This window comes from Boleophthalmus pectinirostris, unplaced genomic scaffold (assembly GCF_026225935.1).
Source record: "Boleophthalmus pectinirostris isolate CB_2022bp ecotype Guang Dong unplaced genomic scaffold, ASM2622593v1 HiC_scaffold_8, whole genome shotgun sequence".
In the NCBI taxonomy this organism is placed as follows: domain Eukaryota; kingdom Metazoa; phylum Chordata; class Actinopteri; order Gobiiformes; family Gobiidae; genus Boleophthalmus; species Boleophthalmus pectinirostris.
This window is the reverse complement of record NW_026571515.1, coordinates 5,306,121-5,333,156: the sequence shown is the minus strand read 5'-3', so window position 1 is coordinate 5,333,156 and position 27,036 is coordinate 5,306,121. Positions and strand designations below refer to the sequence as shown.

The following is a 27,036-nucleotide window of genomic DNA, read 5'->3' as shown; positions in this document are numbered from 1 at the left end:
CTTTATAAAGTGACATACTACATACTACTTATTTGAAATCATAACCATTTAACAGGATTTTTTTTTAAAGTAGTGCAAGAAATTAGGTGAGCCTTTTGAGATTTAGTTATTGTTTTTCTCTTAATTTTTTTTTTACATCTCAGGTGTAAACACGCTCCATATCTTATCATCAGTTTTTAGTAGATCGATTTGTTTTCAGTTTGGAGATTTATTTCCTTGTTTTTATTTCTTTGTGCCGTGTTCTATTGACCTTTGATCCACGTCTGACACGATCAAGTTCCAGCCCTGCGACGTGAGCTCGGCCTCTTCAGTTCCCGATAAACCATAAAACGAAGCTGTTCCCATCGACGGTGTGGACGACGGGAACGCAGACCGCCGCATCAGCAGACACGGGGTCAGAGGTCAAGAAGAGACAGAAATCAAGGAGGAAATCACGTGATCCACCTAAAGTGTGTGCAGTGTTGGGAAGGTGACTTTAAAAATGTATTCCCCTACAGATTACAGATTACACACCCCAAAATGTAGTTTGTAACATAATCCATTAATATACTTCAAGTGAGTAATGTAATCTGAATACTTTGGATTACTTGATATTGTCGTGCTTTTTAAAACTACATGAATGTAGCGAACACATCCTGAAAATTCTTGTTCTTCAAATTGTCTGTTGAGCCCAAATCTCCATGAGCAGGTTTGTGTGTAGAGAAACAAAGACGAGGATCTGAACATAAGATGTTTTATCTACTAAAAAGAAAATAAAAAGTCCAGACTTTCCTTAAACATATTAAAAATATTATTGATAGAGAAATTATTTTTATATAAGATCACTGCTGCCTTCAATTATGTCCAACCTACTGTTAAGTGTCATATTGTTTAGTCCTGGTTTAGACCTGGTTTAGTCCTGGTTTTAGACCTGGTTTTAGTCCTAGTTTAGACCTGGTTTTAGTCCTGGTTTTAGTCCTGGTTTTAGACCTGGTTTAGTCCTAGTTTTAGACCTGGTTTTAGTCCTGGTTTAGTCCTAGTTTAGTCCTGGTTTTAGTCCTGGTTTAGTCCTGGTTTTAGACCTGGTTTTAGTTCTAGTTTAGTCCTGGTTTTAGTCCTGGTTTAGTCCTGGTTTTAGACCTGGGTTAGTCCTAGTTTAGATCTGGTTTTAGTCCTGTTTTAGTCCTGGTTTTAGTCTTGGTTTTAGTCTTGGTTTTAGTCCTGGTTTTAGACTTGTTTTCGTCCCGGTTTTAGTCTTGGTTTAGACCTAGTTTACCCCTGGTTTTAGTCCTGTTTTAGTCCTGGTTTTAGTCTTGTTTTAGTTTTAGTCTTGGTTTAGACCTAGTTTAGACCTGGTTTTAGTTCTGGTAACTGAATACAGTTACTCATAATTTGTACTCTGATTACATCAGTCTGGTACATGTAATCTGTTACTCCCAACACTGAGTGTGTATGACACTTGTGTAAAACTGTCCTTCTCAATAGGGGCGTGTGTGATCTCGGTGAACACTGTTGGGCGACTCACTTCAAAACTGTAATGTGTTATTTATTTATGACATGTTTCTGTCATTTCAAAGTGATTTGAACTATTAACACCCAGGAGGCAAACAGACTCTGAATAAATAAACACACAAATAATAATAATTAAGTATTGAAAAAAAGCTTTGTTGCATTTTTTACGCAGTCGATCGACCAAAACAAAACATCCCTCTGTGCTGGAGATTGAACACAGATAAACTCACACATTTACAGTGTTGGGAGTGTTACTTTTAAAATGTAATCCCCTACAGATTACAGATTACACACCCCAAAATGTAGTTTGTAACATAATCCATTAAATTACTTAAGGTGAGTAATGTAATCTGAATACTTTGGATTACTTGATTTGCTGTAGAGAAACAAAGACGAGGATATTTTCACATTTATTTAAGAAAATAACAAGTCCAGACTTTACTGAACCGTATTAAAAATATTGATAGAAGAAGAGGAGGAAACACGTCCACACAGCAGGATTTAGACCTGTTAAATCCTGTTTTAGTCCGGGTTTAGACCTAGTTTAGATCTAGTTTAGACCTGGTTTTAGTCCTGGTTTAGACCTGGTTTAGACCTGGTTTAGTCCTGGTTTAGACCTGGTTTAGTCCTGGTTTAGACCTGGTTTAGACCTGGTTTAGTCCTGGTTTTAGTCCTGGTTTAGACCTGGTTTAGACCTGGTTTTAGATCTAGTTTAGATCTAGTTTAGTCCTGGTTTACTCCTGTTTTAGTCCTGGTTTAGTCCTGGTTTAGTCTGGTTTTAGTCTGGTTTAGTCCTGGTTTAGACTGGTTTAGACCTGGTTTTTAGTCCTGGTTTTAGACCTGGTTTAGACCTGGTTTAGTCCTGGTTTTAGTCCTGGTTTAGACCTGGTTTAGATCTAGTTTAGATCTAGTTTAGTCCTGGTTTTAGTCCTGGTTTACTCCTGTTTTAGTCCTGGTTTAGTCCTGGTTTAGTCCTGGTTTTAGTCCTGGTTTTAGTCCTGGTTTAGTCCTGGTTTAGTCCTGGTTTAGACCTGGTTTTCTGGTTTAGACCTGGTTTAGACCTGGTTTAGACCTGGTTTAGTCCTGGTTTAGACTTGGTTTAGATCTAGTTTAGACGTGGTTTAGTTTCCAGCAATGAGTGGAATTACTGAAAAAAAAAAAAAGAAAAAGGAGGATTTAGCCCAAAATGTGAAAAGAGGAAAATCCCTCTGTGTAATCCATTTATTTCAACAAAGTAACTGTAATCCAATTACCACTCACTGAAACAGTAACTGTAACTGAATACAGTTACTCATCATTTGCAGTCTGATTATGTAACTCCGGTACATGTAATCTGTTACTCCCAACACTGCACATATATTGGTGTATCTTTATTCAATATCACTGTGTAACATTCCAGACAAAGCAATAAAATCTCCATGGAAACAAAAGTGACGTACCCTCCACGAGAAAAGAGTACAGCAACTTTCTTACGCAAAACTGACTCTTGTGAGGTTTATGTCGTGTTGTAATGTTGTTACCTCATCAAAAACAGAGCTGGAGTTGTGTTTTGTTTCATTCACACGTCTGAGTAACTCTTTATTTTTCGACTGTCTACATTTCGAAAGCTCAAAATGCTCTGTCCCACCTTGTGATGTCATGAAGCGGTAGTTTTCAAGCTACTTTTTACCTTTTTATTGTTCAACAGAGACCACCTAGTGCCTCCGCTCAGTTTCATTTCTCTCCAGCGACTAAGGCTACATTCAGACTGCAAGGATTAACGCTCAATTCGGATTTTTTTGTGAAATCCGATGTTTTTTCGAGGTCGTTCACATTTCCAATTAAATGCGACTTGTATGTGACTCCAGTGTGAACGTTAAACGGCCCAAAAGTGTCCCACATGTGACACTGGAGACACGACGACGTCAACCGCAGCGAGCGTCTCTGTGTTTACACAAGTTGTCCAAACATGGACGCAGCATCGAGCACCTGGAGATTTTAAAGTTCCCTCTCGTACCGGAGCCAGAACATGAACAACTTACTTGTTTTAAGGAGGAGATTGAGAAGGAGAAGGACGAGGTTTTTGGTCGTGGTGTTTTGTGGGCAGCGGCAGCGACGTCCGTTGAAAGAACGTGTGGATGTGGAGACGGAGCCAAGAGTGGTGATGGTGATGTGCTTCACTTCAGTGACATGGAGTTTCAATTTTTCTCCTACTTCAGCGCAGAATAGTGACGTTTGTGTCTTGTTGATAACGTGTAGGTGGATGAATGCGCTTTGACCGTTCAGACTGAAGTCGCATGTCAAAAGATCAGATATGTATCAGTTTCAGGAGCACATATCCAANGTTTTAGTCTGTTTTAGTCCTGGTTTAGGTTTTAGACCTGGTTTAGTCCTAGTTTAGACCTGGTTTTAGTCCTGGTTTTAGACCTGGTTTAGTCCTGGTTTAGTCCTGGTTTTTAGTCCTGGTTTAGTCCTGTTTTAGTCCTGGTTTTAGTCTTTTTGTCCTGGTTTTAGTCTTGTTTTTTCGTTTTAGTCCCGGTTTTAGTCTTGGTTTAGACCTAGTTTAGACCCTGGTTTTAGTCCTGTTTTAGTTCTGGTTTTAGTCTTGGTTTTAGTCTTGTTTTCGTCCCGGTTTTAGTCTTGGTTTAGACCTAGTTTAGACCTGGTTTTAACTGAATACAGTTACTCATAATTTGTACTCTGATTACATCAGTCTGGTACATGTAATCTGTTACTCCCAACACTGAGTGTGTATGACACTTGTGTAAAACTGTCCTTCTCAGATAGGGGCGTGTGTGATCTCGGTGAACACTTCAAAACTGTAATGTGTTATTTATTTATGACATGTTTCTGTCATTTCAAAGTGATTTGAACTATTAACACCCAGGAGGCAAACAGACTCTGAATAAATAAACACACAAATAATAATAATTAAGTATTGAAAAAAAGCTTTGTTGCATTTTTTACGCAGTCGATCGACCAAAACAAAACATCCCTCTGTGCTGGAGATTGAACACAGATAAACTCACACATTTACAGTGTTGGGAGTGTTACTTTTAAAATGTAATCCCCTACAGATTACAGATTACACACCCCAAAATGTAGTTTGTAACGCAATCCATTAAATTACTTAAGGTGAGTAATGTAATCTGAATACTTTGGATTACTTGATTTGCTGTAGAGAAACAAAGACGAGGATATTTTCACATTTATTTAAGAAAATAACAAGTCCAGACTTTACTGAACCGTATTAAAAATATTATTGATAGAAGAAGACGAGGAAACACGTCCACACAGCAGGATTTAGACCTGTTAAATCCTGTTTTAGTCCGGGTTTAGACCTAGTTTAGATCTAGTTTAGACCTGGTTTAGACCTGGTTTAGTCCTGGTTTAGACCTGGTTTAGTCCTGGTTTAGACCTGGTTTAGTCCTGGTTTAGACCTGGTTTAGTCCTGGTTTAGACCTGGTTTAGACCTGGTTTAGTCCTGGTTTTAGTCCTGGTTTAGACCTGGTTTAGACCTGGTTTAGATCTAGTTTAGATCTAGTTTAGTCCTGGTTTTAGTCCTGGTTTAGTCTGGTTTAGTCCTGGTTTTAGTCCTGGTTTAGTCCTGGTTTAGTCCTGGTTTTAGTCCTGGTTTAGACCTGGTTTAGACCTCCTGGTTTAGTTTAGATCTAGTTTAGTCCTGGTTTTAGACCTGGTTTAGGTTTAGTCTGGTTTAGTTTTTAGACGGTTTTTAGTTTCCAGCAATGAGTGGAATTACTGAAAAAAAAAAAAAAAAGGAGGATTTAGCCCAAAATGTGAAAAAGAGGAAAATCCCTCTGTGTAATCCATTTATTTCAACAAAGTAACTGTAATCCAATTACCACTCACTGAAACAGTAACTGTAACTGAATACAGTTACTCATCATTTGCAGTCTGATTATGTAACTCCGGTACATGTAATCTGTTACTCCCAACACTGCACATATATTGGTGTATCTTTATTCAATATCACTGTGTAACATTCCAGACAAAGCAATAAAATCTCCATGGAAACAAAAGTGACGTACCCTCCACGAGAAAAGCTACAGAGTGCAACTTTCTTACGCAAAACTGACTCTTGTGAGGTTTATGTCGTGTTGTAATGTTGTTACCTCATCAAAAACAGAGCTGGAGTTGTGTTTTGTTTCATTCACACGTCTGAGTAACTCTTTATTTTTCGACTGTCTACATTTCGAAAGCTCAAAATGCTCTGTCCCACCTTGTGATGTCATGAAGCGGTAGTTTTCAAGCTACTTTTTACCTTTTTATTGTTCAACAGAGACCACCTAGTGCCTCCGCTCAGTTTCATTTCTCTCCAGCGACTAAGGCTACGTTCAGACTGCAAGGATTAACGCTCAATTCGGATTTTTTTGTGAAATCCGATGTTTTTTCGAGGTCGTTCACATTTCCAATTAAATGCGACTTGTATGTGACTCCAGTGTGAACATTAAATGGCCCAAAAGTGTCCCACATGTGACACTGGAGACACGACGACGTCAACCGCAGCGAGCGTCTCTGTGTTTACAGAAGTTGTCCAAACATGGACGCAGCATCGAGCACCTGGAGATTTTAAAGTTCCTCTCGTACCGGAGCCAGAACATGAACAACTTACTTGTTTTAAGGAGGAGATTGAGAAGGAGAAGGACGAGGTTTTTGGCCGTGGTGTTTTGTGGGGCAGCGGCAGCGACGTCCGTTGAAAGGAACGTGTGGATGTGGAGACGGAGCCAAGAGTGGTGAGTGGTGATGTGCTTCACTTCAGTGACACGGAGTTTCAATTTTCGCCTACTTCAGCGCAGAATAGTGACGTTTGTGTCTTGTTGATAACGTGTAGGTGGATGAATGCGCTTTGGCCGTTCAGACTGAAGTCGCATGTCAAAAGATCAGATATGTATCAGTTTCAGGAGCACATATCCAAGTGTCCTGGGTCACATTTGAAAAAATTGGATCTGTGTTGTTCAGACTGACATTAAAAGATCAGATACAGGAACATAGGGGCCAAAAAATCGGACTTGGGTCACTTCAGGCTGCAGTCTGAACGCAGCCTTTGTCAGGAATCAGAATACACTAGACGGTTTGCAAAACTCCCGGAAATTGTAGTGAAGAGCGGTGAAGTTATGATGTCAAACTCTTTGCGTCTGTCTGTGTCCCTTTTGTGGAACAGCACAACAGTAAACAAAGCGTCGAGATGGACGTAGACGAAGACAGACATTCTGTGTTGGCAACGATTCCCGAGATCGAGGATTTGAAGCCGGAACAAAGGGCTACACTTATACTAGCCTGATTCATCAGCCGGTTTCACTTCGTGGAAACCATTTGACCTCGCAGCATTAGGATTCGTTCGCTCGACGGTAGGCGGGTACTTTTTTTACTTAACCAATCGCTGCTATTTGGTCGTAACGTATGTAATGCATCAAATCCCGTAGGAAGAAGGACAATAAAGTCTTTCCCTTTGATAAAATTCACCAAACATTCTCTTTGTTCTGTATGGAGTAAGAAAGGTTTCAAAAATATTTGTGCACATAGAATAGAAATCCGTGCATATTTGGCTGTAGTTTCGCATAAAATAATTTGTAAACTCTCAAATGAGTCCAGTCGTACATTAAAATATATTGTGTGTATTTTATCCATCAGAATATGAACTGAAAAGTTACGACGTCAAGAATTACAACCACGAAATGAAAATTTACGATTACACTTTCATCAGTACAAATACGAATTCAGGCACGACTTTACTGTCAAAAATACATCATCACTTCACAGACATTATTTATCGAGCAGAAGAAACATCGATCGAGATCAAGACTGTGCATGTTTAAGTTTGCAGCAGAGTAAAAACAGAGAAATGACACAACAAGAAGCTGAAACAGCGAACCAAATGCTGCTGTGTAATATTGTGTAGAAATACCTCCTCTGAACAGGAAACTGCACCGATATCTTAGTAGAAACAGAGTGGAGCCAGTTGGCAACATCAGACGTAACATTATCCCAGGGCTAATTAGTAAATATCAGGTTCTCTGCATGTTTAGATTAAAACATTCACGGCTACAGCCACAGTGAGCATCAGTCAGTCTGAACCTTCATCTCAGCTGCATTTCTCACATGACATGTGACCAAAAGTTCCTCTGGACGCTGAAATGTCCCAGTTTACACCAAACACGACCAAACTGTCCTGGTTACGACGTCACAGCCAATGAAATGTTACACATTACAGTTTAATGCAGCTTCCAGCATCAATTAATGTTCATGTTTACAGGCAACACCTTGGTATGTTTACAGTATTTACCGGTAAGTTTAACGTCACCGTGTTGTGGATGGATTTCCTAGTTGGGCCTGGTCAAGCAGAAGTAAACAACAAGGCCAAAAATTCAAGTTAATTCATCTGATATAAAAATGTATTGAACAGATACATATGTCTCTAGTTTATGAAACTGTTGACCTTTTTTCTGTACCATTTTTGGTTCTAAAGTTCCATACGTTTTAAACAGACCATGTATGAAACATGGAACAAAAATTATTTCCCAAATTTCAAAGACCCAAAAATCATGTAAATAAATGGATGTATTTCATCATATCTTGTGTTATTCCATCTTTGAACTGTTGATGAAGGTACATGATTTTTTTTTTTTTTTAAACTGATAAAAATTTGCTTGGAAGGACTGACATATTTTATAGAAATAGTTTCCTTTCATTTTGAAGTAATATTAAAGTATTTGGAAGAAAAAAGTGACAAATTATGCAAAATCCTGCACCTTCTACTTGTTTGCACAATTTTCCCTCCGTTACTTTTCCCTCCGTTACCATGAACTTTCTTAATAAAAAATCTCATTTCTCAAAAAGTACATTTTTTTCAACCTAATCTTGTACCATATGGTAGAAAACTATATGAAGCAAATATTCAAACCAGTTTGTTAAGGATATGTAAGTGAGAACCAAGAGTTATCACTGTTTGGATTTATTGCCCAAAAAGTGCTGCATATTTCATTCCCTCCGTTACCGACATGAGTTTTTTTGTCAACAACTTGAAAGAATATCACAGGTTTAACTTGACCCTGTTGGAGTGTAACTCTTTCCTACATTCTGATACTTTACTTATTTCAATAGTTCCTCTAGTTTCTGAATAAGAGACATTTGAATGTCAAAAAATCTGACCCTGTTTCCCTCCGTTACTGCTTGACCAGACCCAGTTATAACCCAATATAACTCATATATAACCCATTATAACTCATATATAACCCATTATAACTCATATATAACCCATTATAACTCATATATAACCATTATAACTCATATATAACCCATTATAACTCATATATAACCCATTATAACTCATATATAACCCATTATAACTCATATATAACCCATTATAACTCATATATAACCCATTATAACTCATATATAACCCATTATAACTCATATATAACCCATTATAACTCATATATAACCCATTATAACTCATATATAACCCATTATAACTCATATATAACCCATTGTCTGTAACCAGGACAGTTTGGTCGTCGTGAATGTTTTAATCTAAACATCGTCGTTGGAATCGTTGCCAACACAGAATGTCTGTCTCTTCGCTGATTGGCCGGTTCGTGATCTACAACCTCCGGGGTTCTTGTTCCTGACCTAGTTGCTGGAAGAAAATGAAATTGAGCGGAGGCACTAGGTGGCGCCAGTCTGACTATCACAAAACTGCTCTAAGGTTCATATTTGTAGCCTGTATTTATTTTGAATTTGAAAGTTTTGCGTAAATTATCAATAACAAAGTGTTTTGTTTTTTTTCTTTTTCCCGTTTTTTGTTTTTTGTTTTTTTAAGTTGTTTAAATTGAGAACTATTTACATTGTAAACCAGCCTTGAATATTATACGTCTTTATGTAATTTGTCTGTTACATTTTGAGAAAGCATCAATAAATCATACATTCATTTTTTTTTTTTTTTTTTAAATAACAAGTGTTAAATAAATAAGTGTTTTTTTAAGAGGGAAATGCTAAATAAACGCATTGTGTAAATCGTGATTTCAGTATTGACCAAAACAATCGTGATGATGATATTTTCCATAATCGAGCAGCTCTGTTCTGTATAACCATCACCAGTGTTGGGAGTGTTACTTTTAAAATGTAATCCCCTACAGATTACAGATTACATACCCCAAAATGTAGTTTGTAACATAATCCATTAAATTACTTCAAGTGAGTAATGTAATCTGAATACTTTGGATTACTTGATAAAATGTTTTGTTTGCTAAAAGAAAATAAAAAGCCCAGACTTTACTTAACCGTATTAAAAATATTATTGATAGAAGACGAGGAAACACGTCCACACAGCATGATTTAGTCCTGTTTTAATCCTGGTTTACACCTGGTTTTAGACCTGGTTTAGTCCTGGTTTAGATCTAGTTTAGACCTGGTTTAGACCTTGGTTTAGATCTAGTTTAGTCCTGGTTTAGATCTAGTTTAGTCCTGGTTTAGATCTAGTTTAGTCCTGTTTTAGACCTGGTTTAGATCTAGTTTTGACCTGGTTTAGTTTAGACCTGTTTAGACCTGGTTTAGATCTAGTTTAGTCCTGGTTTAGATCTAGTTTAGACCTGGTTTAGATCTAGTTTTGACCTGGTTTAGATCTAGTTTAGACCTGGTTTAGATCTAGTTTAGACCTGGTTTAGTTTCCAGCAATGAGTGGAATTACCAAATTAATTAATTAATTAATTAATTTAAAAATTACGTTAATTTTGTACTCTGATCACGTTACTCCGGTACATGTAATCTGTTACTCCCCAACACTGACCATATGACGTCACAAGGTGCAACGGTTTGAAAGAAGAACTCTGCAGGGTTATAACTTCATATTTGCACTTGTCTGATCTTAACTCGAGCCTCACGTGAACAAAAATAAAGTTTTTAAATGAAACTTACGATTGCGTTTTCATGGACTCCGCCCGCTCCAGATAATTACTCGGTACGATCCCGGTACCGAGCACGCGACCGTTGGTATCGATCCTCCGCGCCTTCCACCAGTCCCCGTCACGGCTCACCACGTTGAACAAGTCCCCCTCCCGGAACGACATCTCCTCCACGCTGCGCGCCTCGAAAGCCCACAGAGCCACGTACATGCACCCGGGCTCGGAGGGCCTGTCCCCCGGGGGCGGCGGCGGTGTCCCTTCGCCTTTCTCCCCGGCGTCGCCTCCTCCGCGCGGCGCAGCTCCATCCGCGGGCTTCTCCCCCTGGATCCGTTTCCATAGCGAGACCAGACAGGGGCAGAAGCGTTGCATGCAGTCGCCCATGGGAAACCCGCGCGTAAAGCTTCGTGCGTAAAACCTGCCGTGCGTAAAACCTGCCGTGCGTAAAAGCTGCCGCGCGTAAAAACCGGTGCCTTCCCGGAGCTGTGCGCGCTCGCTTCACCTGTCCGACGGGGTAGAGAGCGGCGTAACGAGCAGCTGAGCGCGAGGAATGACGGGAATGCGCCAGTTCTTGAGGCTGAAGCGTAAAGAGCGCGCGAGAGGCGGGAGCATACGTGACCGTGGAGGCTGATTAGAGGAAGGAACCATAAACGGCTTTACTGCCCGTTCAGATCGTGCCGGATTACGCCGCGTCCCACCCTCAGACCATTGTGTTTTGATGAAGCAGCTATTTAGACCTTTTCTTTCTGCATTCCTGCTGATCCCACACTGCAAATACGTTTATTAAAGCTCCTACATCACGCACAATTGACTCTTTAAGCTTTAAGACACGTTATAAAAGGGTTACGTCATTAAAAACAGATATGGAGTCGTGTTTTGTTGCATTCACACGTGTCTGAGTAAATCCTGAATGCTTTATTGTTAGTCTGCATACATCTCCAAAGCTCCAAAGTCCACCTTGTGATGTCATGAAGTGGTAGTTTTGAAGTTGTCAACTCTTTTTAACAGCTTTTATCAGAGGCGGAGTTAAAAATTTGGGGGCCCCAGGTGAACTTGAGTTTGGGGTCCTCACTATAATGCAACATTTTGTTTTGTTTTGTTTAGTTTTTGGCTAACTGAGCTGCAGGCTGACCACGGCAAATGTGAGGATTTCAAAAGTTAATTTTAAAGCACTAATTAGCACCAAAAGCACATTCTTTCACACGACACAGATCTGCCCCAGGAGCCCGATGTGCTGATGGTAAACTCACAAGTACAACAACAGATGCGACGCACGCTCACGTAGAGCGGCAAAAAAAACAACTTTCCGGTTCTATGCGATTCACGTAAATGCCCCAATTGACCAAGAAAAAGGCGATTGAAGCCAAAAGGTGACAAGTCTGCACCAGTGACAGTTCTGAAAAAAGAACCCAAGAAGTTAAAGTACAACAAATTATCGTCTTTGATTTATCTTCTCATAGGCGAGTTTCAGCTGACGTCATTGTTATTAAAAGCCCGCGTTGCTGCTGGGAAATATTTTGGTCGGAGGCAAGAAACACGATAGCGTCAAACACAGTGCGTAACCTCGCGTATTTATCCCCGATAATGGTAAATTCTTGCTGCATTATCAGATGCACAAATAGAAGCACGGAAGAAGGAAAATGTCTTTTTCGTATTCTGAGTGAAAAGAACCGCTAACGGTGAATTAAACGACTTTCAAACATCCGCAGAGCAAACGTAGAAGATCCTAACAAACCGTGGACTCCAACAAGTTCAACAACACATCGAGACTCTTGGAGGTTTTCATCTTTTCTGCTGTGAATGGCCCAGGAGTTTCCACCAAGTCATTGTGGATATCGCCCAAGTGAATATTTGTCCAGGTAGTTGGCGATTCTGACCAGAAATTTGGTTTGGTTCCACCTTTTGTCGGGGTTGAAAAGGGTGATTTGTCGTCCATCGATGCTTATGACCAATTTCTGGTCAAATGGTCTTGGGTCCTCTGCCGTTAGAGTGGATAAATAACCGGGATCAATACCCTTTACGTGCTTTCTCGCTCCGTCCGTCATGTTGAATTAGTGTTTCTTGCCACTGACCAAAATAATTCCCAGCATGCAACGCACGCTTTTGTCAACAATGAAACTCGCCTATTAGTTCTGAGATACTTCATTCTCTTCTAGAGGTCGTTTATTTTAAACGATCTTGCTGCATGGACAGATCATTTCACCACTTTTAAGTCATTTTCTGATAGATTTAAGTGTTTATATGTTAAATTTTGGCCAAGCTTTTTCACAGTGAAAACAAAGTGAAGCACTTCCTGTATTACCACATAACATCACAAGGTGGAACAGAGTGTTTTCAGTTTAAGACACAATCACAACCTAAATACACAAGGTTTATGTGTTAAACATGTGTGAAAGAAACAAAACACAAACACAAACGGGTCTGTTTGTCACGAGGAAACAAGGTTAGAACATGTACATTTAATCTACACAATTAAAGTTGCTGTCCCTGGTTTGTATTTATTTATTTGAGTAGTTCAGTCTTTTTTCTTTTTTTTTTACCTCTACAAAAGGCTACTTCTGGTTTGATCCTCCCTCCAGTCTGTGCTATTATTGTGTCATTGGGCAAGACACTTCAGACCAATTCGTGTACGCTGATGTGAATTTACAATTATTATTATTATTATTATTATGTTTATTTATTTCGGACAGTAATACATAGAACATAAATTAAAAAAAACAAAACAAAACTAAATAATAAAAAAGACAAAAACGTAAATACATAGATATAACACAAAAAGTAACTATTTCTATTCTATAATAACAGGCAAAATAAATGTTACGCAGAATTTTCCTTGTGTCCGAAAAAGGAGTGGGAGGAAGTAAATATTTATTTAACCCCACCCCTTTTTTCTACAGTCCCAAATTAACGAAGAACAAATACAGACTTCTCATTTCCTGTACATTATAAGCAATAATTGCACAGTACCTCCATTGCATTACAATCTAACAGACAACAACAAATATATGTATATTATGTACACAGATATAGTACACATCATATACACAGATATAATATATACATACCTACATACACATCACATACCCATGCATACCTATATATATATATATATATATACATATATACATACACATACATATACATGCACACATATACCCTAAGCACTCATTTCTTCCGCACAGTATTTTGAAATAATTAATTTTTTAATTGCCCTTTTGAATACATGTATATTCGAACAAAGTTTTAATTCTATTTTCAAGTTGTTCCATAATTTCACACCACAAACAGAGACACAAAAACTTTTTCTTGTCGTTCGAGCACGAGGCAATTTAAAATTCAAAACGCCTCTTAAGTTATAGTTTGTTTCCCTTTCACAAAAAAGTAGTTGAAGTTGAAGTTTTTTGGTAAGTGCTTATTTTTAGCTTTATACATGACTTGTGCAGTTTGGTACAGAATCAAATCATTCAGTTTGAGTAATTTGGCATGAATAAACAGTGGATTAGTGTGGTCATGAAATTTGACATTATAAATAATTCTTATTGCTTTTTTTTTTGAAGTTTTATCAATGGTTCTATTGCAGTTTTATAGTTATTGCCCCAAATTTCTGCACAGTCTGTTAAATATGGTAAAACCAGTGAACAATAAAGTGTGTGTAGTGCTCTGTGATCAAAAATTACTCTTAAAAGTTTAATTTCTTTCCAAAGTTACTCAAGTAAATGTAAATTCAAGGCAAAACAAAGACTGTGTGGAAAAGCGAGTGGACCCTACACCAGAAAAGTGACATAGTGAAGCTTTAACTATTACAGTAAATGGACTCTGCGTGTAAGATCAAGCAGCTGAAGTAAAAGCCAAGAGTTATTTTCAGATACCTGGTTTCGTAACCTTTGATCTTTATGGTTTGCGCTGGTTTGTTGACGTGATAAGACTTTTATGAAACTTACGGAAAGGCCCTAAACACAGTCACACAGAGTCAATATAGATAAACAACAATGGACTTGAGAAACTTTACTTTACTTTTCTAGCAGCGTTTACTCTATTTACATTGACTCCACAACGGAAATGACCACGGGACTCGATTTTAATGCAAACGCCACAACAAATACAAACGCCAAAACACAAACGCAAAAGCCACAACACATTAAAAACCCACAACACATTAAAAAGCCACAACACAAACGCAAAAGCCACAACACATTAAAAAGCCACAACATATTAAAAAGCCACAACACAAACGCAAAAGCCACAACACACCAAAAAGCCACAACACATCATAAAGCCGCAACACATTAAAAAGCCGCAACACACCAAAAAGCCGCAACACACCAAAAAGCCACAACACATCAAAAATCCACAACACATCATAAAGCCACAACACATTAAAAAGCCGCAACACACCAAAAAGCCACAACACATCAAAAAGCCACAACACATTAAAAAGCCACAACACATCAAAAAAGCCACAACACATCAAAAAGCCACAACACATTAAAAAGCCACAACACATTAAAAAGCCACAACACATCAAAAAGCCACAACACACCAAAAAAGCCACAACACATTAAAAAGCCACAACACATTAAAAAGCCACAACACACCAAAAAAGCCACAACACATTAAAAAGCCACAACGGAAGTGACCGCGGGACTCTATTTTCCGACGGACCGATCAAGCGGCAAGTGAAGAAGAAGAACTACAACGTGAAACGAATAATGATAAAACAATAAATTACTTTTACTTACGTTTCCAACTTCTCTGTTCCTTTACTTTTCACGTATTATTTATTACTGGTTTTATTATTTTAAGACTAGTATTGTTTTAGTAGTTTATTTGATCATCTTATTATTGGACTGGATTGGATCACAAGGTTGAACAGAGCATTTTGAGTTTTGCAGACGTAGACAGACTAAATAATAAAGAGTTACTCAAACGTGTGAATGAAAGTCAACGTTGGGCAATACGGGACCTTTAAATGACATTTCACTCTGAACTAATTCCCCATTTATTCCGATAAGAGCGCAGTCACTTCCTCGTTTGTGAGAAAAACATTCAACCAAGCAGAACAACCAAAGTGAAAAATCACACACAGTTGTTGTTGTTGTCGTCCTGTAACAAAGGCATTTCACTGCTGCTGATATCGTGGTTTTAAGGAATTTGTATGAAGAAAAACGAAAAACCCACCACTTCAATCCAGGTTAAAAAAGCATTGTGACACGTTTTACTCACATTTGTACACAGTCAAGTATAATTTTTTTTCCCTGTAATGACACATCACTGCATTACAGAAAAAAGCAACACATTACAGTAACTTGTTACTTTTATAATGCATTACTCCCAACACTGATCGTTAAAGTCCTCACAATTAGGCCTTTAATGATAATCAATAAATCAATTAATGGTACGATAACTTTTAACCAGCTCGATAACTTTTCCAGCCGCGATAAATTCTATTTGCAGCTCCTTTGTTTTCCTCGCTCTCTCTCGCTCTCAAAGAGACTGAATGTTAGAAGGGTCCAGTCAAGTGGTAACGGAGGGAAACAGGGGCAGATTTTTGACATTCAAATGTCTCTTATTCAGAAACTAGAGGAACTATTGAAATAAGTAAAGTATCAGAATGTAGGAAAGAGTTACACTCCAACAGGGTCAAGTTAAACCTGTGATATTCTTGCAAGTTGTTGACAAAAAATTTAAAAATTCATGTCGGTAACGGAGGGAATGAAATATGCAGCACTTTTTGGTCAATAAATCCAAACAGTGATAACTCTTGGTTCTCACTTACATATCCTTAACAAACTGGTTTGAATATTTGCTTCATATAGTTTTCTACCATATGGTACAAGATTAGGTTGAAAAACCTCTGACTTTTTGACTCATGAGATTTTTTATTAAGAAAGTTCATGGTAACGGAGGGAAAAGTAAACGGAGGGAAAATTGTGCAAACAAGTAGAAGGTGCAGGATTTTACATCATTTGTCGCTTTTTTCTTCTGAATACTTTAATATTACTTCAAAATGAAAGGAAACTATTTCTATAAAATATGTCAGTCCTTCCAAGCAAATTTTTATCATTTTAAATACATTTTTTTTTTTTAAATCATGTACCTTCATCAACAGTTCAAAGATGGAATAACACAAGATATGATGAAATACATCCATTTATTGACATGATTTTCAGGTCTTTGAAATTTGGGAAATAATTTTTGTTCCATGTTTCATACATGGTCTGTTTAAAACGTATGGAACTTTAGAACCAAAAATGGTACAGAAAAAAGGTCAACAGTTTCATAAACTAGAGTACATATGTATCTGTTCAATACATTTTTATATCAGATGCATTAACTTGAATTTTTGGCCTTGTTGTTTACTTCTGCTTGACCGGACCCAGAAGCTTCTATCGCTCTGACTCGTCTCATTTAACAAGTGTAATGACGCTTGAACCAACGTGCGCTGTGTTATCAGCGCTGTGGATGCGCCGCTGTCTGTGCGGTGCGCTGGCAACACAAGCGCCGCTGTCAGAGTGACAAAACAGTTCATCGCCAAGTGACAAAACAAGTCACGATGCCAAATCAACACTGGTGAGCGGGACACGTCTCAACAGCCACGTGCGTCAAATGCTGCGAGCGCAAACGACGAGAAGAAATGTCTCAAACCCCAACAGCCAACATAAATCTATACCTGAGCGACACAACTCGCCCCCGGGAGAACCCGAAATCCACTGAAATCCCACAAAACACCGACACGACACCAGACAGGACAAAGATTTCCTCATAGGGAAATATGATCCTGTGTCGAGGGTTCATACGAACATTTAAATGACCAAAATGACCACAGAGAGACGAGACACAATATTCCAATTTAAGTCAACGACTAAAATCACTTTTAAGGGCAATTTTGATACAGAGACTTAATAATCCATTTTATTTATTGCTTTGGTCGTATTTGGTTCAACAGTGGTTTATTCAAGGGCATTTTTGTGAACAAGTCCTCGCTGTAAACCAGACACATTAGGTTAGTCCTGTGTTTAGTCTGTTTTATTTTTTAGGCCTGTTGTTTTTGTTTGTCTTACAGTTCCTGTGTTAAATGTTCTTTAGAAAGTCAAGTTTATTGATCTTTGAAAGTTTGTATTTGCATTTTTATTCCATGGTCATTATAATAGTTGAAATTGGTCTCAAAATGTCAATATTATCGTTTATCGCAATAAATTCTTGGTCAATTAATCGTCCAGCAAAATCTGTGATGGTTACAGGCCTAGTCACAATAATATCGCAGGCCATCACAGTATATCGAATTATACACTTCTTTGCTTAACTGTGTTGTTTTATTGCAGCAGCAGCTACAAAATGGAGGAAACTGCACAGACTGTGATCTTTTGTTCCATTTCAATGCAGAAAACATGAAGAAATAGCTGTCATAAAGAACTTACATCTATTTTCTTCCGCTTTATCCGGGGCTGAGTCGCGGGGGCAGCAGTCTAAGCAAGGACTCCTAAACTTCCTACTTCCTTCATCCCAGACACTTCCTCCAGCTCCTTCGGGGGGACCCAAGGCATTTCCAGGCCAGCCCAGAGACATAGTTCCTCCAGTGTGTTCTGGGTCTTCCTCGGGGCCTCCTCCCGGTGGGACATGCCCGAAACACCTCCTGAGGGCGTCCAGAACAGATGCCCGAGCCTCAGCTGCTCCTCTCCACGTGGACAGTGTTGGGAGTGTTACTTTTAAAATGTATTCCCCTACAGATTACAGATTACATACACCAAAGTTTGTAACGGAATCCATTAAATTACTTAGAGTGAGTAATGTAATCTGAATACTTTGGATTACTTGATTTGCTGTAGAGAAGCAAAGACGAGGAAATCTTCACATGAGAAGTTTTGTCTGATAAAAGAAAATAAAAAGCCCAGACTTTACTGAACCAAATTAAAAATATTATTGATAGAAGACGAGGAAACACGGTCCACACGGCATGATTTAGTCCTGTTAAATCCTGTTTTAGTCCAGTTTTAGTCCAGTTTAGTCCTGGTTTAGTCCTGGTTTAGTTAGACCTGGTTTAGTCCTTTTTAGTCCTGTTTAGTCCTGGTTTAGTCTGGTTTTAGACCTGTTTTAGACCTGTTTTAGACCTGGTTTAGTCCTGGTTTAGTCCTGGTTTAGTCCTGGTTTAGTCCTGTTTTAGACCTGGTTTAGTCCTGTTTTAGACCTGGTTTAGTCCTGGTTTAGACCTGGTTTAGTCCTGGTTTAGACCTGGTTTTAGTCCTGGTTTAGTCCTGTTTTAGTCCTGGTTTAGTCCTGGTTTAGTCCTGGTTTAGTCCTGTTTAGACCTGGTTTAGACCTGGTTTAGTCCTGTTTTAGTCCTGTTTTAGTCTGGTTTAGTCTGGTTTAGTCCTGTTTAGACCTGGTTTAGTCCTGGTTTAGACCTGGTTTAGACCTGGTTTAGACCTGGTTTAGTCCTGGTTTAGACCTGGTTTAGTCCTGGTTTAGTCCTGGTTTAGACCTGGTTTAGACCTGGTTTAGTTTCCAGCAATGAGTGGAATTACCGAAAAAACAACAACAACAAAAACAAACAGGATTTAGCCCAAAATGTGAAAACAGGAAAATCCCGCCGTGTAATCCATTTATTTCAACAAAGTAACTGTAATCCAATTACCACTCACTGAAACAGTAACTGTAACTGAAAAGAGTTACTCATTATTTGTACTCTGATTACATAACTCCGGTACATATAATCTGTTACTCCCAACACTGCACGTGGAGGAGCAGCGGCTCTACTCCGAGCTCCTCACTCTGTCTCTAAGGGAGACGCCCAGACACACTGCGATCTCGTCCTCACGGTCATTACCCAGAGCTCATGAGCACAGGTGAACTTTTCGATCTTAATTCTTTGGACTTGGACATTATGACTCTAATACAGCCCCAAGTCAAGACCTTTTAAAAGGAAAAAGTAGCATTTCTTCAGTTCTATTAGCATCTCAGCGTAAATATCGTATCGTGAAATGAGTATTGTAATTGTATCATACCTTGTGATTTAGATATTTTTACATCCTTAGTAACTCCACAACTGTTATAAAGCAACTGTAATATTAACGAGAGCCAAAACTTTTCTGTTTTCTTCACAAACTGCAACTGAACTGATGTAAAACTATGAGAAATATTATCCACAAGTACAATCCCATCAAGTCATATGTACTTTAAGTTAACTGTAGTACTGATATAAATTCAAACACAATGGTTGGTTCAGACGGAGTACAGGTTGAGCGACATGCCTGTCCTCACACACGACACAATACACGGTTTAAACTCGTGTTTACCGTGTTTCTATATTTGATACTGTAAAAATAAACAGGCCGTGTTATGATAAGTCTACGGTAACAGAAACAGCGCTGATAAAAGTTACGGTAAAGGAGCGGTCGACTGCTTTTTATAACTATTATAGTTTTTACCATCATATCATGAGATTTTTTTTATTAATGAATGTCAGAATAATTTTATTATCCCATATTTGCTAAATACTTGTGTGATATTCTAGGCCTATGAGTTAACCATTTATGTACTACAATTCTTTGATTTATAATGTACCAATCACTTGTATGAAATGAATAACCTCTGTGTGTTTGACAACTGTGTGCAGTGTCCTATCGCTCTAGTGAACCTCGAGATGATTCCTCACATGAAGCCAACTCCCACTGTCACACATGCAAGAGTTATGATGGTGTCTGACCTAAGGCACCTCCTGTTTGTTAATCATGTTTTATGTGTTTGTACTATGCATAGCTGCACCAGTTTCTTATTATGTCTTTGCTGTTTCCCCTTCCCCTTGAGAATTATCATTCTGTAACTAGGGCCTCCTAATGAAATAAAAGAGGAGAACGGCCTTGAGTCATCAGAACGTGTGGAGACTGTTGGTTTTGATGCCCACTCTCTGCCCGTTCTCCTCGCGAGTAAAACTGAATTAATCTCTTGTCTTTCTTCTTGTTTACAATGTTTAGATAAACCTAACAATGAATTAATCATGATTTATAATAATAATAATTTATGTAATTTATATATTTATAATAATTTATATAGCACCTTTCAAGACACCCAAAGTGCTTTACAGTTCATTATTCATTCACAGACCCAGTGATGGTAAAATATTATTGTAGCCACAACTGCCCTGGGGCAGACTGATGGAAGCGAGGCTGCCAATCGATGGCGCAGTTTGACAGACTGTGGCTGTTTGCTGCAGTTGTTCCAATCAGTGGGAGCAGGTAGAGGGCGCTCTTGGGAAAAACACGCCCATGCTCTGTTTTAACTAAACCCTGATGAAGACCAGTTAAACATGTCGGCTTTGGCCATTTAAATAAAAGGCCTTTTAACTACATTTTTCCTCATGTGATTTTTAACTTTTTCTACTTCTTTGCAGTGCCTGGAGTCCGTTGTGTTTTAGTTATTAAATTGTACTTGACCTGGATTAGACTAGACCAGGAGTCTCCAACCTGTAGCTCCGGAGCTACAGATAGATCTCCACCCCCTTCCAAGTAGCTCACCAAGGGATTTCTGAATTAGAGGTATTGTGCTGAATAACTAAAATTGGACAGATTAAAAAACTATTACCATTTTAAATGTATAATTCTGATGAATAAAGTTGTGCACTGAATAAACGTACAAACATCTAACTGTACCCCACCTGAGGCCGTGGCTCTTAAATTTACTCAATTTCTTGTGAAGAGGAGAAAAAAAAAAGAGGAGCTCACCTGAGGAAAAAGGTTGGAGACTCCTGGACCAGGTTGTTTGTACAGTTCGGCAAACACTGGCAAAGTCAACTCAGTGCCTTTCCTCTACTCTGCAAATAGTAAAAACAAATACAAAAGTGAAAATAACTTGAATACATGAAAAGGAAGTATAAGGAACAGTGTGATTAGTTTTAACAGGTGTTCACACTTCAAACTCCACCGCTACAGCCAAGAGTTTGTATCGGAAACACTTGGCTGTAATCAGGGCAGTCCTGTGTGACGTCACGTAGTACTTGAAATCATAGTTTTTGACCTGAAAGCTGCAAACGGACATAGTTTCACACCGCACATCAGCCCGGAGCAAAAGCTCTGAGTTCAGGAAACAGGAGCAGCCAACAGTGATAAAGAGGAAAACCATAAACTCTCAGGACGGGGCTGGGGTTTGGACCTTGGTCTGGTCCTCTGAGCGCGTTGGTCAGATGATCCAGAGGCTCCGTTCTCCTTGTGCTGGTTCCAGACGGGGGCGAGCAAGGCCAGTGCTTGATGGTCTAGGTCCGAGCGGTTCCGTGCTGTCGTCTGCGCGCTGGTTCCGTGCGGGAAAAGCAAGAATGCTCTGTGGACTACAGGTCCGGACGGGCTGCTCCGGTCCTCTGCACTCAAGAACCGCGGATGATTCCGAGGTGACGCAGCATCCGGACAGAAGCGTGAGTCCAGTTTGGTTGGTTATATTTTGATCTGAGCGTCCATGCTCCGCGCATTTGGTTCTTCCCTGGGAAAAGTTCTTCTCAGGCCGAGGCTCCTGACATCACTCCCCGCTCCTCGTCTTCTGAGCCCGGCCTGAACCGGAGCTGCTCCCGCTGGTTCAGGACTCTGGTTTGGATCTAGTCCAACTGTATTTCTCATTCTAGGCTAAAAGCAGGACATTTTTAAAGTTGACTCAATTGAATAGACTATTGCCATAAAATTACTTTGGTTAATTATAAGCCTAAAAAAACAAATGCTGGTTGCTACGTGAACATGGGGAACACCAGGACGTCTCTGTGCAGGTCCTGAACAGAGGTTCTCACCCACGTTCGCACACTGGTTCTTTCTCTGATCATCGTGTGTTACATTCTCTGTATTGGCCATTGCTGGCAAAATAATTCTGACATGAATCGCTGCTGCGTCTAAAGAACAATCTGTTACTGCGCTGGAGTCGTACAGCGCGTCATTTCAGTCATGATGCATTTCGAGTAGTTAGTTTGGACCTGCCGTCTGTGGTTTGGACCCGGGTTCGCGTTCACACCAGAGGAACCGCACCAAAATTTGGCATTTGGTGGATTCAAGCGAACCGAGACCACCTCTTTTTTGAGGTCTCGGTCGCTTGATTTGGTTCGGGTCCGAGTCCGATTGACGCTTTCACACCAACGCAAACGAACCGAACTAAGCGCTTTTGGTTTAGTGTGAAAGCGCCCTTAATCTCACCTACTCAGTTCAGAAACATAAAAGGTTGATCTAGTGTTAACTTCCCCTTTAAGTATCAGATAAATATTAAATAACTGTAAAATTAATCACAAAAATGCAGAAATAGCACTCCCATTGACACTCTTTACAAAGCTTTTTCCATTTTCGTTTTTAATCATATTTTTGCAGCAGTTTTATTATAAACATCAAACACTCAATATTCAAATTTTGCATAACTTCAGAACAACATTGATAATATTATTTAACAGTAACCTGGCCCCGTCCGCGTCAAACTGAAGAGTAATAAATAAAAACGACAAAGACAGGTTGAAGAATTTGTCCTTAAATAAACGTTAAATTAGAGACACTTTGTTCTTTTAAGGATTGTAAAAGTTTAAAGCAGTTTTAATGTATAGAAGGTGAAAAATATTTGTGTATATATCGTCTTGCCCAAGGACACAACAGCAGTGCAGCGCTGGTTGGACGGGATAGAACCACAAACTTTAGATTTGACGACTTGTATAGCAACCTTTTCTGTTTTGGCATTCAGTTTGGAAACGCTTTATAATCCGTGTGTCATTCGTTTTTCAATATAAAACCAAAAATAAGAAAACGATGAAACAACTGTTTTCTTCATTATTTGTCTCCAAAACCAAAATGAAAAAAAAAAACAGATAATGATTTGTTTTTTCAGTTTTCAATTTTGTGTTTAAATGAAGAATGGAAAAAAACGGATAACGACCGTTTCCCGTTTACGTGACTTTCGTGACTGCGATGCCGAACTGAACCCGGACTGATCCAGGTCCGACCAGACCGGGACCAGACCGTGACCAGACCATGACCAGACTGAGGACCCAGACCGGGACCAGACCGGGACCGACCGGGGACCAGACCGGGGCCAGACCGAGACTGAGACCAAAGCGGTACCGGGCCGGGACCAGGCCGGGACCAGATTGGGACTGAGACAGAGACCAGGCCGGGACCAGGCCGTGACTGAGACCGAGATCAGGCCGGGACCAGACCGGAGGCTCAGAGCCCATGGCAGGGCCAGAGTTCAAAGCTGAGGCTCGAACCCCGCGGAGGCTCGTACTCAAAGCTCGGAGTCCACCCTGGTCCCGGTCTCAGTCCCGCTCTGGTCCCAGTCTGGTCCCGGACCTGGATCAGTCCTGGTTCAGTCCGTATACGGTCCAAAAGTTCGGCATCGGAGTCACGGAGTCACGGAAGTCACGTAAACGGGAAACGGTCGTTATCCATTTTTTCCATTTTTCATTTAAACACAAAATTGAAAACAGAAAAAACGAATCATTATCTGTTTTTTTTCATTTTGGTTTTGGAGAAAAATAATGAAGAAAACTGTTGTTTTTTCGTTTTCTTATTTTTGGTTTTATATTGAAAAACAAATGAACGAATGATACACAGATTCTTTATCATTTCGATTCTTAAAGTTGCATTATGTAACTTTATGCCACCTTCTCGTTTCCGTGGAGATGTTACTGCGACGCCTGGAATGTTCCACAGTTTGTCTTTAGACTTTTCTATCTCCATGGAGACAAACAGAAACAGGAAGATTGTGTGTTTTCAAGTCATTTTCTTAGTCCTTAAAACATCCATCCATTTTCTTCCGCTTATCCGGGGCCGGGTCGCGGGGGCAGCAGTCTAAGCAGGGACTCCCAGACTTCCTTCACCCCAGACACGTCCTCCAGCTCCTCCGGGGGAATCCCGAGGTGTTCCCAGGCCAGCCGAGAGACATAGTCCCTCCAGCGTGTCCTGGGTCTTCCCCGGGGCCTCCTCCCGGTGGGACATGCCCGGAACACCTCCCGAGGGAGACGCCCAGGAGGCATCCAGAACAGATGCCCGAGCCTCAACTGGCTCCTCTCGACGTGGAGGAGCAGCAGCTCTACTCCGAGCTCCTCCCGTGTGACTGAGCTCCTCACCCTGTCTCTAAGGGAGCGCCCAGCCACCCTGCGGAGGAAACTCATTTCTAGCGCTTGTATCCGCGATCTCGTCCTTTCGGTCACTACCCAGAGCTCATGACCAGAGGTGAGAGTAGGAACGAAGACTGACCGGTAAATCGAGAGCTTCGCCTTTCGACTCAGCTCCTCTTCACCACAACGGTCCGATACAGCGACCGCATCACTGCCAACGCTGCACCGATCCACCTGTCAATCTCACGTTCCGTCCTTCCCTCACTCGTGAACAAGACCCCGAGATACTTGAACTCCTCCACTTGAGGCAAAGACTCCCCACCCACCCGGAGAGGGCAAGCCACCTTTTTCCGGTCGAGAACCATGGCCTCGGACTTAGAAGAGCTGATCTTCATCCCAGCCGCTTCACACTCGGCTGCAAACTGCCCCAGTGCACATTGCAGGTCCTGGTTCGAATGAAGCCAACAGGACAACATCATCTGCAAACAGCAGAGATGAAATCCTGTGGTCCCCAAACCGGACCCTCCGGCCCCTGACTGCACCTAGAAATTCTGTCCATAAATACAATGAACAGAACCGGTGACAAAGGGCAGCCCTGGCGGAGTCCAACAGTCCTTAAAACACTCGGAATTGAATAAATGCTACAAATACGTTTAATGCCATAGTGCGGAACATTCCGGACAAAGGTATAATCGCTCTATGGAAACAAACGAACCAGAAAAGTTACACAGTGCAACTTTAAAGGTCCTATATGACACCAAATGGACTCTTGTGAGCTTTAAGTCTTGTTATAAAGTTGTTATTTCCTCAAAAAAAAAAATAAAAAGACCTGGAGTTGTGTTTTTTTTTTCTTCACACATGTTTGAGTAAGTTTTTATTTTTAGTCTGCTCCACCTTGTGATGTCATGAACTGATTTCAAAGTTTACAGCTATTTTTATGGAAAAGGAGAAATTGCAAAGACAAAAGGCAGAAACTGACACTGTTACTGCCTTTTGTCTTTGCACGACTCTTTATTTTTGGCTCATGATTAAAAAAAAAAAACAGAGCTCAATATTTTTCCATTATAGTAATTATTTGTCAGATTTTGGGAGTCCTGCGAGTTATACTTTTGTCTGGACAAAACAGAAACTTTGAAATCATTTTTCTCAGTTTCACACTCTTTGGTTTTATCGGGCAGAACAGTGAGTCAGGTCAGGACCAGAGGTGTTAAAGCTCCATTATGACCCTGAATGATTCTGCTAATACGACCCCAGACTCAGAGCAAGATCAATAAACCCAGCGACAAACACAAACTGTAAACAAGTGTGTGTTAGTTTCAGTGTTTGGGAGTAACAGATTACATGTACTGGAGTTATGTAATCAGAGTACAAATTATGAGTAACTGTATTCAGTTACAGTTACTTTAACTTTCTTGGGTTCTTTTTAAAGACAATGCAGTAAAGTGTGTTGACCTTGTTGACATGTTTCGGCTGCTGCTGCTGCATCTTCAGAACTGTCACACCGTGTTGGTGGTGACGTGTCGTATATTCAGCTGTTGTTACTTCCTGTGGGCGTGGTCAGACCTGATGGACCTGCAGGTCGCTCAGACTGACCACGCCTCCCGTCGCCCGGTGTCTCTGGAGGAGGGTGTCCAGGTGTGTGAAAGGAGGAACGCCCGTCATCACGGTTAACGCTGTCCGTGCCTCGTTTTCTGATTTCACTGTCCTCCTTGATCCAGCGTTTGAACTTGTTGTTTTCCGATCCAATGACCCGAGCCCCGTCCCAATCCATAATGTGGTTGTTCCTTTTTACATGGGTCAGTCTGAGCGACCTGCCAGGTCCATCAGGTCTGACCACACCTACAGGAAGTAACAACAGCTGATATACGACACGTCACCACCAACACCGGTGACAGTTCTGAAGATGCAGCAGCCGAAACATGTCAACAAGGTAAACACACTTTACTGCATTGTCTTTAAAAAGAACCCAAGAAGTTAAAGTATATATTAATGAACATCTTTTGCTTAGTTACAGTTACTGTTTCAGTGAGTGGTAATTGGATTACAGTTACTTTGTTGAAGTAAATGGATTACACGGCGGTATTTTCCTGTTTTCACATTTGGGGCTAAATCCCTTTCTTTTTTTCCGGTAATTCCACTCATTGCCGGACGCTAAACCAGGTCTAAAACCAGGTCTAAACCAGGTCCAAACCAGGTCTAAACCAGGTCTAAACCAGGACTAAACCAGGTCTAAACCTCTAAACCAGGACTAAAACCAGGACTAAACCAGGTCTAAACACCAGGACTAAACCAGGTCCAAACCAGGACTAAACCAGGTCTAAACCAGGGACTAAAACCAAGACTAAACCAGGTCTAAACCAGGATTAAACCAGGTCCAAACCAAGGTCCAAACCAGGTCCAAACCAGGGACTAAAACCAGGACTAAAACCAGGAAACTAAAACCAGGTCTAAACCAGGTCTAAACCAGGTCTAAACCAGGTCTAAAACCAGGACTAAACCAGGACTAAACCAGGACTAAAACCAGGTCCAAACCAGGTCCAAACCAGGTCTAAACCAGGTCTAAACCAGGTCTAAACCAGGACT

At 40.2% G+C, this 27,036-nt stretch overlaps 1 protein-coding gene across 1 annotated transcript in view; it reads right to left on the bottom strand.

Annotated features, from left to right (window-relative positions):
- Positions 1–11,012, bottom strand: part of ptk6b (PTK6 protein tyrosine kinase 6b) — a 40,301-nt gene extending 29,289 nt beyond the window's left edge. Inside the window, exon 1 of the mRNA XM_020939737.2 lies at positions 10,405–11,012. Coding sequence (XP_020795396.1) covers positions 10,405–10,772 — 368 coding nt within the window. The 5' untranslated portion in view covers positions 10,773–11,012. The remainder of the gene's footprint in view (positions 1–10,404) is intronic.
- Between the last annotated feature and the right edge of the window lie 16,024 nt (positions 11,013–27,036).